This window comes from Electrophorus electricus, chromosome 7 (genome assembly GCF_013358815.1).
Source record: "Electrophorus electricus isolate fEleEle1 chromosome 7, fEleEle1.pri, whole genome shotgun sequence".
NCBI classification, from domain to species: Eukaryota; Metazoa; Chordata; class Actinopteri; order Gymnotiformes; family Gymnotidae; genus Electrophorus; species Electrophorus electricus.
The window spans coordinates 13,987,679-14,003,616 of record NC_049541.1 but is presented as its reverse complement, the minus strand read 5'-3'; the positions used below and the strand labels follow the sequence as shown (position 1 = coordinate 14,003,616).

The 15,938-nt window shown below is 40.1% G+C and overlaps 3 protein-coding genes across 3 annotated transcripts; 1 reads left to right on the top strand and 2 right to left on the bottom strand.

Annotated features, from left to right (window-relative positions):
• Positions 1-1,356: 1,356 nt before the first annotated feature.
• nots (nothepsin) lies at positions 1,357-4,959 on the bottom strand. Its single transcript, XM_027003876.2, has 9 exons — positions 4,413-4,959; positions 4,059-4,239; positions 3,590-3,707; positions 3,288-3,406; positions 2,674-2,873; positions 2,375-2,497; positions 2,020-2,167; positions 1,796-1,894; positions 1,357-1,618 (listed from the first exon to the last, which is right to left on the bottom strand). Exons 1-9 carry the CDS (start codon positions 4,466-4,468, stop codon positions 1,436-1,438), a joined length of 1,227 nt encoding a protein of 408 aa, XP_026859677.2. The 5' UTR covers positions 4,469-4,959; the 3' UTR covers positions 1,357-1,435.
• Positions 4,960-5,065: 106 nt separating this feature from the next.
• Positions 5,066-11,798, bottom strand: cct2 (chaperonin containing TCP1, subunit 2 (beta)). Its single transcript, XM_027003903.2, has 16 exons — positions 11,715-11,798; positions 10,815-10,889; positions 10,553-10,618; positions 10,320-10,431; positions 10,104-10,180; positions 9,814-9,926; positions 9,143-9,345; positions 8,821-8,921; positions 8,587-8,714; positions 7,602-7,705; positions 7,097-7,216; positions 6,821-6,949; positions 6,600-6,703; positions 6,189-6,288; positions 5,569-5,710; positions 5,066-5,271 (listed from the first exon to the last, which is right to left on the bottom strand). The coding sequence occupies exons 1-16, from the start codon at positions 11,715-11,717 to the stop codon at positions 5,241-5,243; spliced, it is 1,608 nt and encodes a 535-aa protein (XP_026859704.2). The 5' UTR covers positions 11,718-11,798; the 3' UTR covers positions 5,066-5,240.
• Positions 11,799-13,124: 1,326 nt separating this feature from the next.
• LOC113573565 (ras-related protein Rab-19) lies at positions 13,125-15,932 on the top strand. Its single transcript, XM_027003905.2, has 3 exons — positions 13,125-13,319; positions 15,192-15,375; positions 15,649-15,932. Exons 1-3 carry the CDS (start codon positions 13,125-13,127, stop codon positions 15,930-15,932), a joined length of 663 nt encoding a protein of 220 aa, XP_026859706.1.
• Positions 15,933-15,938: the final 6 nt, after the last annotated feature.

The window sequence follows — 15,938 nt, the reverse complement described above, 5'->3', positions numbered from 1 at the left end:
AGAGACCTGGGCCTTCTGAAGCGATCAATGCTGTGTGGGTTGCATGGTAGGACATTCTTGTGCTAACGTCAAAAAAAAAAAAAAAAAAAAAAAAAAAAAAAAAAAAAAAAAAAAAAGAATCAACTGAGCAAAAATAAGTGTCTTACAAAATGTTTGTTCATTTCAGCATACATGTGAATTCCTATATGTGAACATCAGATGTGAATTTCCCACACCATAAAAGTACCAGACGTCATCACAGTTATCACAATCTCAAAAATTTATGTTTACATATTTATTACATATTACATATTATATACATATTACATATTATATACATATTACGTGTTTACATCTTTATCTGTCTGTATAGTATGCCTATTTTCTTGTGCTTGTGGCTTCTACTTAAAAGTCTTACACCAGCCTGGGACACAATTAACCTTATATATACAGCTCAGAGATTCAAAGCCAGTTTTTCCCAAATTCACACATTTAATGTTACCATACATTTTATTTGGCAAGTCATCTAGAGCATCTACTTTATTCATATCAGATGTCATTAAAAAATTGATTAGACTTATTTCAGCTTTAATTCACTATATCAGATTTCCAGTGGGTCCAAACTTTATATATAAACCAGGCGACTGTCTCTTTAAACATTCATGAACACTCCAGAAATTAATTTTTTGTCTTTTAGGACATTGTCAAAATAATATTTATAATTATATAATTATATGTATTTAAGGGCCTTCCAGCACTTCCTTAGACTAAATGTCCAAACAACTGAAGGTACCAAATGCAAATATTAAATAAATCAACTCCCAGAGTGAAATTAACTTTGCTCCAAAAGCTTCAAAGACAACAGCAGCTGGAACTAGTAAAGGTTCTAAAGGCATCAGGTACCAATGTGTCTACATCCACGAATATGTCTCACACTGCAAATGTCTGACATTTTGTGCAAGCAAGGATCCCAAAAAAGCCAGACTGAAGCTTGCAAATGCCCCAGCCTTCCAGAGGAGTTCTCCAGTTAGTTTGCCACAGTGATCAGCTCTGTGCGTGGAGGAAAAGGGTAATCCAGAGAATTTAAAATTTTCCCATACCTGGGTCTTCCAGCAGGACAATGATTCTAATCTTTCCTTAGGTATGCCAAAATTACACAAAAACAACAAAGTATTTGAGTGGCCATCACAAAGCTCTGAGCTGAATTTCATAGAAAATTTGTGGAATTAACTAAAAAAAGTATGTACGAGCAATGAGACATTATGTTTTTAGGCCAAGTGCAAGGAATCGTTTGGCCTCAACTGGATAGCCCATACCTTGCTTTTCAGTGTCACAAATGATCACAGTGACTCACGTATGATTATATTTAGACAAGTCAATTTTATTCAAACATATTTTGGGCTTGATGCTCATTTCCACCAGGATGTTGGTGAGCACTGCAGCTTTCCATTAATCATTAGACTGACCTTTTGACTTTGTCAGAGAATTGAGCAAAGCCAACTCGATCCTGACCCCTGTCATAAATGCTGTAGACCTGAGAAAGAAAAACGTCCCCCAGAATCCACATATGCCCCACTGAAGATGACACATCTGTTGCTTGGAATCCACTGATACAGATCTCTTTATTATATATTATATCCTATACAGGGAAGAAAGGAGGTAGAAAGAATGATACATTTAATTGAATCAGTTTAATTAATTTGTTTATTAAGATTGTTCATTGTTCATAAAGATATGCTGTATATAGTGATTCTAATGAGTATGTGAACAGAGTAATTACTAAGTAGTTATTAAGATATATCATATGTATACTCACTCTTTTCACATATGTCTCTGCAGTAAGGAAATACTCCACTCCATTAAGTACAAGAGACACCACAGGCAAACTGCTGATTCTAGTACAATTTACCACATACTGAAACACAGAGCAAAGTAAGTTTTACTAATGTGTTAGTAGTAGATGGTCTACTAATAGCTTTACCAGTAGACATCAGTAACACAGCACAAAGCAGATGAGTATTTTGATCAGGAAAGTGTCACCTCTCCAATGGATGTAGGGGAAGCTCCAATGAGCTGCTGAAGGATCTGGATTTCAAAAGTCGGCCCCGAGATGAGAGAGGTTCCCGTGTCAACAATTGCCTGGCAACTGTGGCTACGACAGAAAGTAGTAGTCCCCTGAAGCTTCACTCTAAACCAAAATGGGGCAGGGGGACAGTGTACAGTTGTGCTAACTGCTAGAGTATTATTTTTCATTTATATGCATTCTTAAGTGCATTGCAAGTAGAAGCAAAATGATAATCCACTTTAGCTAATAGCATATCTTTTTAATTCTACTTGTTCATGTCATGTTGAGACACAGGATAAAGAAATGAGGCAAACAAGACACTAAACTAACTCATCAATTTTGATCTGCCAGTAGCCTTTTAGGGTGACTGGGACCCAGTTGATAGGAGGGACAAAGAGCTCTTCGTCCACACCCCCCAGCAAGAGCTCCCCGCCAAAACCATTACTCGCATTCCTGGGACAAAGCAGTGCATGAACACTAATCATCATCATCACAAATGTCAAAAATACCAGTATAAATAGAGAATAAATAGCATTATTCAATACATATTATAAACATGTAAACCTCAAAACAATATTTGGTGGCGTTACATCTTTCTGTTTGATGTTAATACTTGTGTTTGTGCTTACGTGCTGAGGTAAAAGGAGAAGACGGGCTGGTCCACTTTGTTCTGGTTCATCATGTTGTCAAAGACAGGCAGCCCAAGATCCTTGGACAGAGTGGGATAACTCAGGCCCAAAACCCCATCGAACTTGGCCATGACGAAGGAACTGCCTGGTTCGTACACTGACTCGCCGAAGTTCTGATTCGCCAGGGTCATTGTGCCCACCTACACAGCATGGCAGCTTAGTACATGTCTTGATGGGTCACTGCCTCAGGTGACCACTGATGGTAGTGTGCCTCAAGCCACGCATACGGTATGTCTTACATGAAGAACTTTTTTTAGAATGCTAAACCTTTTTAATTCAATTGAAATTAAATCGGGGATCAAAATTTAGGAAGACTTCATGCTTACCCTATAATCTCTTGCATAATTTAAATTATATTTAGTGTTCATATTGTATTTGTGATCCATGTGTATATAAGTTTTGTCTCTTTTTTGTCATTTATTTATTGTCAGATGAAGGAAACTATAATTTACATTAACACTCACAATGTAGACATTATCAACTTTTTTCCAGTTAAAACACAATAACACTCAAAGAACAAGGGCCTGACCTAACAAACTTCTGTGGTGCATTACCCTGAGCATGTCTCTAGCCTGTATGCCCATCATGTGTCCAGAGCCGTAATGGATGCCAAACACTCGGCCATCGTGAACATAGGTGCTCGACTCAAAGGCCTTGAACTTCTTGTGTGACTCTGTGCCAGGAAAGGAACACAGTGACCTGGTGACCTAACAGTTTGGGTCACTGTCAGGAACAAACATGGATTGATTTGGGTTTAATTTCAAAATGTAAATAACCTTAGTTAATTTATGAACATGTGATGAATGGAAAATGTTGCTGCTACTAGTTGGTGCGAATAGTGAATGTATCTGTTTACCACATGCTTGACTGACGCAATAGAAGGAGGGGACCCACAGGTCCGCGGACCCGGTGTCAAACACCACAGTAAAGTTCTGCTCTGGTGTTCCCAGACTGATCTGCCCAAAGTACTGTGCCTTATAGCACACAATACATATTAATTCACTGATTAAAAAGTTAGGATTCTAGTATGTAGTTATAAAGCAAGATATGTGCACATGTAGCCCAGTAAATTCAGTACATCAGTAAACATAAGACTCAATGTCAATATAAATGGCATAAAAACCAAAGTCAATTTGTCTTCCACCACAGTGGTCACCAAATGACTCAGTTGCTTTTTTTCATATGATTATTGCATTATGCAGTCTGACTTAATTTCACTTCTCATTATAGCTCAAATCTCATACAAACCAGAACTGCTCATTATGTATTCAATTTTTAGTTAATTCAATGATTTGTTACAGCACTTGAAAGCTTTTGTCACTCACATCCATGAAGTTGTACAGTCTCTCCGAGGCTTTGCCCAGTCTGAGAGACACTAAGGTGGGTGGGTAACACTGCGAATAGCGCCGGGAGAAAATATCCACCTGGTGGTTCATCATGAAGTTATCCAGCTGGTTAGTGGCTCGTAACTGACTCCTCAGAGACAACATCTTTGACAGAGGTACCCTTAGATTCAATAGCCATGGAATTAAACACACTAACAAAAACCCAGAAATGTACCTTCCTACAGACAGGATGTTTAGCAGTAGAATGCTAAGCACTATTTAAACATTTGTATACATGAAAGAAGTTCTAATAAATGAGTACTAAAACTGCATTATCCATCCCCATTACCTTACCTTACAAGGCCATGTGCAAAGCATTGGAAACATAGCAGGAGCAGTGTTTGCTTCATGCTGGGTATTTGTCAGACTTTGCCAGTCTGATGTGAACACAGTCTCACACAAGAGATGACCTGACTGCAGTCAGCTCCTGGTCATTCTGTAGCCAATCACAGCTGGGTTGGTGTTTGTGAATCATGTCACAAAAAAGGTTCAAGGTTATTGTAAACCCACTATTGTTGGAAACTCTTATAGCATATATTGCCATGTTCATTATAGCATACCTTAAGCACTTTTTTGCTGAAAGTACAAGGACAAATATATGATTACATTTTTTTGTTTTCAATTTTTTTTTTATCCCCAAAAGCTTTAAACATTAAAGAAATGCAGCAAAATAATAAAAACATCCCCAGTTGCATTTTTCAAACTGAATTAAGCCCCAGACTGCCATAACCTTTATCATTTTATGTGGGTGAACACTGTACTCAGAAAAGAACCGAGTGGTCATCTAAACGCAAAAACTGATAAGGGACGCATTAATCAGGCAACACATGGCCAATTAAATTACTGTTATTAATACAAATAATTGCATTAATAATTTCAAACAACAATATGACTTACCATATCAGCAAATCAGTAAAACTGAAAAAAAAGCAAAAATGGCACATAGACAACATTGTATTGTTTTATTACTGAGTAAACAAAAAAACACCACTGCCATTTTGGTTGACACACAGGCAGCCTCTACAGTGTTAACAGCAACACAAAGTCAAAAGCAGGCAATGTTGATGGTAATAAATATGCAGGCTCTCCCCCCCGCACTGCTGCTCTGCTCCTCAGCCTGCCTTAGCATGGGTGATGATCAGGTACTCGTTTCCTGAAAGAAAAGAGGACAGGCAATGAGTCCTCATGGTATGCTGTCTGGCACCCAAACAGCGAAGAGGTGTTTTCCGCGCCGGAAAACCGCTTCCGGTGTCAAAGAACTCATTATGGAAATGAAAGAGGAACCCAGATGAAAACTAACCTGAAGAGGCCCGTTATGGCATTCAAGGCTTTTGTGAGCTCTCCCTGTGAAATGTGACTGGGCCAGAGAGATAGAGATAGAGAGAGAGAGAGAGAGAGAGAGAGAGAAAGAGAGAGAGAGAGAGAGAGAAAATCAGCCATGGAGACTCACCTGGGCGCAGCCTTGATGATGTCATCTACACGGAGGATCATCTCCGCAGCCTCAGCAGCGCTAAGCAGCACCTGCCTTTTCACCTGGAAGCTCTCTGTGATGCCCAGGAGTCCCATGTCACCGATCATGCCCCGTGTCATGTCTGAACGGGCAAAAGGTTAGAGGTCAGAAAGGAAGCTTACAGCGATCTTGAACCCTGAAGGTACAGAAGGTAGAGAGTTAAGAATAGCAAATCTAGGAGCATGCTGCTTTTAAAAGCAAGATGTAACCCTTTAAACCTGCAAAGAGATACCGTATCCTAAAAACAATTAAAATGTTTTTTCAACCAGAATGGCTCGGAAATTTTTTATTTTTTGGATAACAATGTAAAACAGCTGATGATCAAAATCAAACTCTCTCAAACATCTAAATGTAATTGTGTAAGGTTAAAGATTAATGAAGACTTTAGTGAGCAAGTGATTTCATAAAGGCAAAAATAACGCCACTATGCCCAGCTCCTAAAAGCACAGACTAATAATCCAAATGTCAGAGTAGGAAAAGGATTGTGAAAGTTGAGCAGGAGATCAAAGTGATCTCTTAGATGTGTGGAGGGTGTATGTGTGGGTTGGAGCTGGTGGTACCAAGGCCATAAGTGGTCTTGTTCTCTTGGTGAGCTGCTCTCAGTTGGGCCACGAGATCCGCACTGTCATAACCCGCATTATCTGCAATAATGGTTGGCAGCTAGAGCACATGCACGCACACAGACACACAACCACAGAATCATTAGGTCAACCTCCAACAGGAAGAACTTAAACTACCAACAGATTCAAAGAGTACATTAGTCAGAATAAAAATAAATAAGTAAACTTACTTTTTTCTAACCACAATCAAATACAAGAATCAACAGCGTGCTAGCCTAAACTAGCAGTTTGACAGACAATGGAGAAGTCAAACTGTATGTGGGAGCAGATGTGTTGTGTTGTCTTTTAGAGTAAAAGCCAATAGAAATCCTCATCTGCAGCTCTCCAGATGTGAGAGACAAGCGGTCTCACCATTCTCAGTGCCTTAGCGAAGGACTCCATAGCCACAGCTTCTTTGCCGGGGGTTCTGTTGGCCAAATCTGTTACCACTTTGGCCATCAACATCTCAGAACAACCTGGAGATGGGGGAGAGAGAAACCACTTATTTACTGTAGGCCAACTAAACTAAACTAAACTAGGAAGGAGGATGGAGGGTGTACGATTAAACAGGCAGGACAGAAAACTGCACTCACCTCCACCATAGACAGTGCGAGTCTCTTTAACAGTCTGAGCCAGAACGCACAGAGCATCATGGAGAGATCGCTCGGCCTCATCTAGAATCTGCTGAGTCGCCCCGCGCAGAACAATAGTGCAGGCCTCACCTGGGAGACAACACCAAACATAAATACACTCATAAGAAATGCTGCCTTTGTAGAAGCCAGTACATCCATTTTCACCATTTCACAATGTGCTACAAATATTTCCACAGCCTGCAGAAGTCTCCAAAAAAACCTGAAAAAGGGACTCACCCATGTCCACTCCTGAGAAGTGGATGAGGGTGTCCTCTCCGATCATCACCTCCTCAATAAGTTTGCAGTGGCCCAGTTTCACCAGCTCAGGGTGGTCGAAGGTAGATGTGATCTCCCCACCTGTTCAAGGAAACCATCCGCTGTCAAAGCCGCCAGAGTTAAAGCCATGTTTACAGTCCAGCCCGTCCCTTCGGTCCCACGTCCTCTATCCAAATCTCTCTCCAAAATATCCTCCCTAAACGTACCCTACTATGTGCTGTACCCGCAAAAAAACTGAGGCAGAGGACCACATGCATGCACAAAAGTTTCCTGGTTGGAAATAAACCAGGTGGGGGTTTAAATGTGCATTTGCAGATTACAGAGAAGTCACAGTTGCATCCATTACAGTCATAGCTAGCAGGATGGAAAGAGTTTAGCAAAAAAAGAAAGAAACTTAAAAGAAGTTCTGGCCTTACTGTGACTAAATACCAACACCTGTCCTTAATGTATGCATTTTCCCGCATACCTGTGACCAGCGCCAGGCGCTCCACTCCAACAAAGTCGGCGTGCTCGATGGCCATGACGCCAGCAGAAGCAAAGAGCTGCTCAGGGTAGTTATAGATCAGCTGCCTGAGGGCAGGGAAAACGCACAGAATGCTTAAAAATGGACTCCCAGCCAGAGGGTGTACAAAAACACTGATCCATAACAGCTTTTCAAACAGCTTCAAAAACTAGCTGATAATTATTTAACAGTGTAGCACCTTCCTTTGTCCCTTAACAATGAAACGGGTGTTAACCCTATGGTATGGCATAAACAGCAAAACTACTACATAACAGACACTAAAAAACACATCTTAGCAAGTGAAATCTAGGATGAATTATGAATTTATTAATTACACAACTACTATAAAAATATTCAACCTATTGAGGCACTTAAGTATCTTATTGAATTAAATGATCTTACTGCATTGACAATATTAACTCATTTAAGCATTTATTTTGAGCAGGAATCAAAATGTTCTTAATGCAGTGGCAGATCATCTTAAAATGTTTAATGTCTAAGTTGAATAATATAAAGTTGAGAAACAGCGGATTTAGTGCCTACACTCAAGATGTGCTCACTTGTTCAAACACTTGTTTTTCAGTGCATACCCCCAAGCAGTGCTTATAGCTTTTTCATGTAAGGTTAATCACTTGTTTTAATTAGTATGGAACATCAATGCAATCACCACCGACCTCAACATCTTCAAACAAAACAAGATCATAACACCATAACATCTGACAGTAAAGTGTTTAATAACTAAGCACAGCTTAAGCTAATCTGTATAAATAAGATTGGCACAATTTAGCATGACCTCCATGGTATTACCATTTATACAGAATTTAAACAACATACATCGCCCACCTTTGAGCTCATCACTGCACTACGTTAAAGCTGCCCTGAACACCTCTGTGCAAGTCAGACAAGGCCATGCCCAACCAGCCGTGCTGAGGCCACACTCAACATGTACCTGTTGATGAAGCAGTTGATGCCATGCTTCAGGATGCGCTCCACCTTCTCCTTCATCTTCTCCTTCTCAGCCAGCTCGATCTCAGCCACCTTGGCTGTGGAGTCCACACGCACCCTGGAGCCGAAGATCTGCGGGAGCAAAACATGGCGTTGGTCAGGGGGCTCAGCCTTGGCATCGGAAGTGTGTGCCACTCCCCAATGAGTGGCAGGGCCAATGGAAAAGCGGAAGGCCTACCTTAATCTTGTCTGTGTCCATGCCAGTGTTGGCAATGAGGATGTTTGCGTTCTCAATCCTCTTTGGCTGATTGACGCCAATTCTCTTGTCAAGCAGGAATCCTGTTTTGGATTTTTTTCCCCACATATAAAAAGAACACAAACACGTTCCAGCTATCCATTATTGATAACCATTTTGAATTTCCCTAAGATGCAAAACCCAAAACCAATCCCATATATGATACTCTCAAAAAGACTTATTTAAACTGACAAGTAAGCACACATTTTTCACCATTCACTACAAAAGCAAACAGTACACAAGCTAAACTGATTCCATTTCAAACCTTCATCCAGGTAGGAGTCAGTAAGGCTGCCTCCCAGCTTTTTGATGACATGGATTGCCTCCAGGTTGCCAGAGCCTTTCAGTCTGAGCACTGCCTCCATAGCCAGCTTGGCAAAGTGGTCTTTATGATGTGTGAGCAGTTTGGATGACAGAGTGGTGCGGGCAATGTTTAATAGATCCTCCTGGAATTTCGCCTGGTCGTTACTGTAAATGTAGAAAACCTCAGCATTACAATAGTTATGACTATGTAAAATAAATAAATAAACCCAGATAAAAGCAGTCAAATTTCACAACAGATAGGCTGTTTGCTGTTCATAAACCTAGCTAAAGTATTCTTTCTACAAAGGCAAAAGTTGAATTTTACTGCTGGGGCCAGTTTGATTCCCAGCAATAGCACTGGCAATCAGTGTCTGCAATCAATGCAGGTTCAAGCAACAATAATTCCACTATGTGGATAACAATTGTTCTCTCTGCAGAGACCTACAACTCTGGTGGGAGATTACCAACAGTGTGACAAAATGTAGGAAAAAGAAAGAAATAATCTGATCAGTAATTCTTATTAGCCTAATAGTAACAGATTATGTAAGAGAGGATAAGCGGCACAGCAATAGCACGTCATCTGCCACTGCAGTATGTTGGTGTTCAGGTGATCACAAACACTGCAGTTTTTACCCATGGTCTACTGCAGCCTCCTTCAGGGCCTCACGAGCAACGTGCGTAGCCTTCCTCCAACCAGAGATGATGATCTGAGGATGGATCTTCCTGGAAATCAGCAACTCTGCTTCCTAGTGCACAATGAAGGCATGACATCACCAGTGAGCCACAGAACAGCAATAACTAAAGGCATGAACAAATGTTTTGTAGGAGCTTTAGAATGGCCAGGAATTTACCATTCTAAAAAACTTTATCCAACTATTAAAGGGAACACTTGAATATAGTTAGAGCACTGTAAATAGCCTCACCCTTAGCAGTTCAGCTGCCAGCACTGTCACAGATGTAGTGCCATCGCCAACCTCATCATCCTGAACCTTGGACATATCTGAAACCAAGATGATGTACATTGGCTTGTTGAACTGAGCGAAACATTGCTTAATGCTTGCTGTGACCCTGCTGTACTGTATCCTTAGGACCTCTGCTATTTGACATCTGAGTCTGGGGTCTATAGAGGCAATACTCACCAACCAACACTTTGGCAGCAGGATTGTCCACACCAATGGCCTTCAGAATAGTTGCGCCATCATTGGTCACTGTGACAGAACCATCCCGTCCACCACCCAAGAGGATTTTGTCCTGAAAGAAACATGAATAATTGATGGCATTGCTATACAAGTACACACAAAATGTGTTCCATGGGAAAGTAATACATAACATTTGAAATACATTCAAAATAAGAAAACATGACTATGCTTACCATTCCTTTTGGTCCAAGAGTACTTTTCACCAGATCCCCAATAGCAATGGCACCAACAAAAGAAGACTAACAGAAAAACAGCACATGGTAAACAAACCTGTTCAAGTTGATGGATTGTTTTAACTCTCCTAGCAACACAATTGTTTATTATTAACCTAGCACAAATTCCTTGACAATATTAATGCAATTTAGAAGAAGGTCAAAAAGAGTGAGATAAACAACTAGAGATTTCTACTGTAAATGCTCAGAGAGAGTTACTTACCAGACGAGCAGTCTCTGCTTTCTCCTCATCAGCTCCATGTTTGAAGATGTTCACCGGGGCCATAGATAAGGAGGCCTTCAAACATAAAAACATCAAGCTGTTAGACACATTGCAAATACTATAGCAATACATTCCACATGCACTAAATTCTTAAGAAAATATCACGATTATCTAGCGTCGAGATAAAAAAAAATCTTAAGTTAACCATCTAGCTAGGTAAGCTAAGATAGAACATCCAGTTTCAGTACCGTGTCAACTCCTCCCTCTTCTCCTGAGAAACCACTAGAAACTCCGTTATGCGCGCTAGATGTTGCTAGCTAATTGGCAAGGTAGCGCTAATATTTTAGATTTGAGGAAACGTGTAGATTCGGGGATAAGTTATGCAATTTAACAGTTCAAAAGGAATACTCTAAAATCAAACTAATAAAAATGTTGAAAGCTTGTGTTAAGACATACTGCCTGGCTCACTAGCAAGCTAAGCTGCTAGCTAGCTAACAAATCGCACATTAAAACAATGGACAATGACAGCTAGCTAGCTAGCTAGCTAGCTTAGCAAGCTAACCTTTCGACGCAGGGCAAAGCTTTCTACAATCCTTGCCATAAATCTAACAAACAAATGAACAAATCTGAACTGGTACATGGTATCTTTGCAAATACATTATCAGGAAGCACCCGAACTGACTGCACTATTCGCTAGCATTTCTCAAGCCCAACACCGGCCAACATGTGCGTCTCTCAAAATTAGCACCCAACGATGCTGAGTTAGAGAGTTTACGTCATTTACAAGACTTATAAGCATAAAGTAATGTTTCCTTATAGTGTTGAACAACATTACTGTGGTTTTCAGCGCAATGCGGCCAAATATAATGTCAAATATAACGTATTCAAATAGATACTTACCATGATTGCGCTATGTTGGACTCAACCACACCGGGAAGGACCAAGCCGGGGAGAATACTACAGAACTATGGCGGCTCACCTAAGCACCTTTCAAATTAAAAGCTCCATACGCTCTCTGACACAAATTCTGATTAGGCGTCAGTAATCCGTTATTGGTAAAGGTAGTTTAAACTACTCATAATGAGCGTACATTTTAAGAAATACCTTAGTGGCATTTAGAAGGCATTAAGAAATGACTTCGTGGCAGCTCTGTGATTAAGCTACTTTGACTTGTAGTGAGAAGGTTGATGCTTCAAGCCCCACCACTGCCAAGTTGCCACTGTTGGGTCCCTGAGCAAGGCCCGTAACACTCAATTCCTTAAGTTGTACTCAGTCATAATTGTAAATCACTTTGGATAAAAGTGTCAGATAAATGTATATTTAAATATAATAATTCTAATTTATTTTACAATAGCTGAGCTACTTTTGCCAATTTAGCAATTTGTTTGACTTTCTCAGTCAGTCAGTTATGCCAGTTTTAGGATCTTACAGTCGTGCCAGTGACATAATGCACAAACCATAATGAATTCCTTTTTAAAATCTCCTTTGAAACCACTAAATTGAGATTACTTACTATGTAGAATCATTCACAAAATTAAATTATACTCACATGAATGAAACTGGAACTAATTTTGCTTATTTATTTTTTCATCACAAACATGTTAAGGTAACATGAAAATTAACATATACAAGCTGCCTTATGCATTGTCTTATTTTTGTAAGCATTCAAAACCATACTGTAACCAAAACTCCTCAACCTTTTGTTGAGACAGACAGCCTGTGTAGTGTGTGGCATTAGACTACAATACCCTAAGTGCAACTGAACAGGTAGCCTTATGGGTGTGGTTCTTTCTGCTTGAGTAGGCCAGGCGGGAACATGATCAGATAAAAAGTGTGAATGGTTGAAAACGGGTGGAGTGAAATAGAGGAAGAGATTTGACCAGAGAACACAAGTCTGCTAAGACTAATGGTGCAGGAAATAAAGGTGAGAGAGGGGAGAGATCAGAAACTGTTTTTATATTCTCTATAAGGACTTCTGTCTACTCACCTCCCCCTGTTGCCACGGGAGATGAGTAGGGGGAACACTTGAGAGTGTGTTGAGAGAGAACATGGCTTTTCAGTTGGGCTGCTTTGTTGTGTTCACCTGTTTCGGAGGCTAGAGGGAAGAGTGCCACAGACAAGGCAAGTTTTAGAGGATGAATCACGGAGAGACCAACACTCTCAACTACTATTACAACACCAGGGCCGGACATAAGACTGAATAAGGGATTAAAAAAAATTTTTTTTTTTGTAATGCTGAATTACTGCCAGCTGTTACCTTAAAAGGTAACTTTACTCCACTGACCCAAGAGGAAACATAGACAACAGACCATGCAGGCAGCTGGATTAGAACAGGATGACTGCTTTGACTTCTTGTTCAAGATTATTCTAATTGGGGATAGTAATGTTGGCAAAACTTGTGTGGTTCAGCGCTTTAAGACTAGAATGTTCTCAGAAAGGCAACAGAACACTATTGGAGTGGACTTCACTGTTCGGACGCTTAATATTGAGGGCAAAAGAGTAAAGGTCAGTTTAATCTTGATTTATAATTTCTCTATACAGATATAATGAATATGAGAATATTTTGATGTGAGTAATTGTTAAAGTCACTATTTCATTCACGGAACTTATGTGTTCTCAGATCTTTATCAGCGTTTAAGTGCATCTTTAGCTAACTCAGTCATTGAGAGACCTTTGATAATAAACTAGTCAGACCAGCAATCGCTATGCAGGACTTGCTCCACAGGTTTACTTGAAAACACATCCGACATTGCACCCCACTACTAATCTTAAGATACCTTAGTTGATCACTTTTAAGGTAGCCCCTATCAATATCTCATAGGTAGAATTATGGGTTATTATAAATCAGGTAATAGACCCTTAAGTAGGCAGTGAATAATTTACATTATATAATGGCTAACTTATTTCACCTGCTTTACCCTGTTGTTCAAGAACCTGTTGAACCTCAGGGACTGGAAGAACGGAATCTTTGGTATGCTCTGTCCTCTGGCAGAAATATCATTTTTGGTTATCCTGTAATAACTCATAACACTGTTGCTCCACTGTGTCAATATATGGATAAAAGCACTCTGAAATCAGTGAGCTTGCTTCTTTGTCAAACATCTCTAGTCCTTGTAGAGTAATGCTAGAGAGTCTTTTTACTTTTGTCTGTTGGGTCTGGTTTCTCAGGTTACACAACGTGACAGGTTTCTTCCTTGATGCATAAATGGACAAACTTGTTTCCTGCTGAGCAGAGTGAGCCCTTAACACTCCTTATAAAAATGAATGAACTAAACTTTTAATGCTATAAAATTTTAATACTCAATGTACTAATTAAAAAAAAATCTTTTTAAATATCACAAATCAGGGATTTTGAATCTGAATCTTCTCTCTAAAGCCTGTCTGAAAATATTTGGCCATACTCTGCATCTAAAAAGTTTTTATTTAGTGACCTCTCATTACATTACATTATTATACCTCTCATTATTTCTCATTACAGCCATAGAAATAATCTACATGCTAATAGAATCTTCCTGGTTAGGTCCTTTAAGGATCACAAAAGGTCATATTCTGATTAAGCCCTAAAGTTTGCTATTATTAGCAAGTCATATATCCTTGTTTACTTAACTTCCCCCACTTTAATTAAAAGCAAATTAGTTTTATTGTAAATGTAAGACTTTTCTGCTTTATAATGTACAATCCAGAAATACTCAAAGGATATTTTAACATGCATTGTTATTCCAGCTATTTTGTTCAACAGCTGAGACCCAATGTCTAGTGAGAGCTTATTCCAAACAGGAAAAATAACCCAAAGGGCAGGTATACATTGCTTATAATTTTAGCCTCATAATTTCAGTGGATATGGTGTAGATGAAAATAAGTAAAATCTAATACAAAATAACTTTTTTCCATTTTACCTTCATGTACAAAAATAGAGATGTTTAAGCAAAGAGAATAAAAGAATCACTTAGAATGGAGACTGTGGACTGTGCAGATACCAGGTGTTAGGTTGCTAGGGCACTGCAACCATTTTAATGAGCACAGATCTTAGGAGGGTAAGCAGATCTCAGTGGGACCCAAGACTGATTGTAGCAGCTATTCAGATATACCTTATCAAGCCTCTTCACAATGACTCTCCATGTTTAGATCTTTCAGATGTCAAACAACTCATTGAACATTTCCAAAATATTTTTTTTAACTAATCTTAAAGATGCTGCTCTTACAGTAAGATTTGTGTGATAGTTAACTATCCAGTTAAAAGTAGGTCAATGTATTTTACACTATATCAGTTCATTTATTCTCTCATACCTACCATCTCGGGAGTGCTTAGGCCTTGTCTATGCCTGCAGATGTGAGCTCTCAAGTTTTGAGGGCATAACCCCGTGTGCTTTGCCACAGATACAGGTGTGGGACACAGCAGGGCAGGAGCGATTCCGTACCATCACCCAGAGCTACTACCGCAGCGCACACGGAGCCATGATCGCTTACGACATCACCCGCAAGGCCACTTTTGACTCCATACCACACTGGATCCACGAAGTGGAGAAGTATGGAGCTGCCAATGTACTCCTCACCCTCATAGGTAATTACAGCAAACACAGCAGTCCATGTAAAACAGCTGTGAGCTCAGGACCAAAAGCTCATGCTCCTGTGTTTGCTCCTGCTGCTTTACCCAGGCTAAGTCCAAGCAGAGCGTCCAACCAACAGGTTTATTGTTAACGATCGGTGTCTTAAAATGGATTGGCAGTCTTGGAGTAGCCAATATCATTATAGGCCTAATGTCTTATTAAACAAACAGAAGTTGTATTTGTGGGCATGCTGCTTCCTTACTTCAATGTCCAAATCTCTTCTGCAGGTAACAAATGTGACCTGGAGTCTGAAAGGCAGGTTCAGTTTGCGGAGGCTTGCACATTGGCAAAGGAGAAAGGAATTCTGGTAGCGATGGAAACGTCCGCGAAGGAGGCGCAGAACGTGGACGAGGCCTTTGAGCTGATTGCACGCGAACTCCTGGCTCAGAACGGAATGGCAGTGAGAGAGGACGAGTCTCAGATCGACCCTCCACACCTCTTACTGCGCTCCAACTCCAGGCCTATTAACAGCCCAACGTACACAGCTGAAAAAAAGGCGTGCGAATGCTGACGCACC

Bases quoted from the DNA above. Each gene is read 5' to 3' on its own strand.
- nots (XM_027003876.2), bottom strand. From the start codon at position 4,468: ATGAAGCAAACACTGCTCCTGCTATGTTTCCAATGCTTTGCACATGGC. The intron at 3,708-4,058 runs GTGAGTGACAAA...GTGTGCTATAAG, and splicing joins GACTGTACAACTTCATGGAT to GCACAGTACTTTGGGCAGAT. The intron at 2,498-2,673 runs GTAAGCACAAAC...GCTTTGTCCCAG, and splicing joins TTCTCCTTTTACCTCAGCAC to GAATGCGAGTAATGGTTTTG.
- cct2 (XM_027003903.2), bottom strand. The intron at 10,432-10,552 runs GTAAGCATAGTC...TGTTTCTTTCAG, and splicing joins CTCTTGGACCAAAAGGAATG to GACAAAATCCTCTTGGGTGG. The intron at 8,922-9,142 runs GTTTGAAATGGA...AATCCAAAACAG, and splicing joins TGACTCCTACCTGGATGAAG to GATTCCTGCTTGACAAGAGA.
- LOC113573565 (XM_027003905.2), top strand. From the start codon at position 13,125: ATGCAGGCAGCTGGATTAGAACAGGATGACTGCTTTGACTTCTTGTTC. The intron at 13,320-15,191 runs GTCAGTTTAATC...GCTTTGCCACAG, and splicing joins TTGAGGGCAAAAGAGTAAAG to ATACAGGTGTGGGACACAGC. The intron at 15,376-15,648 runs GTAATTACAGCA...TCTCTTCTGCAG, and splicing joins TGTACTCCTCACCCTCATAG to GTAACAAATGTGACCTGGAG.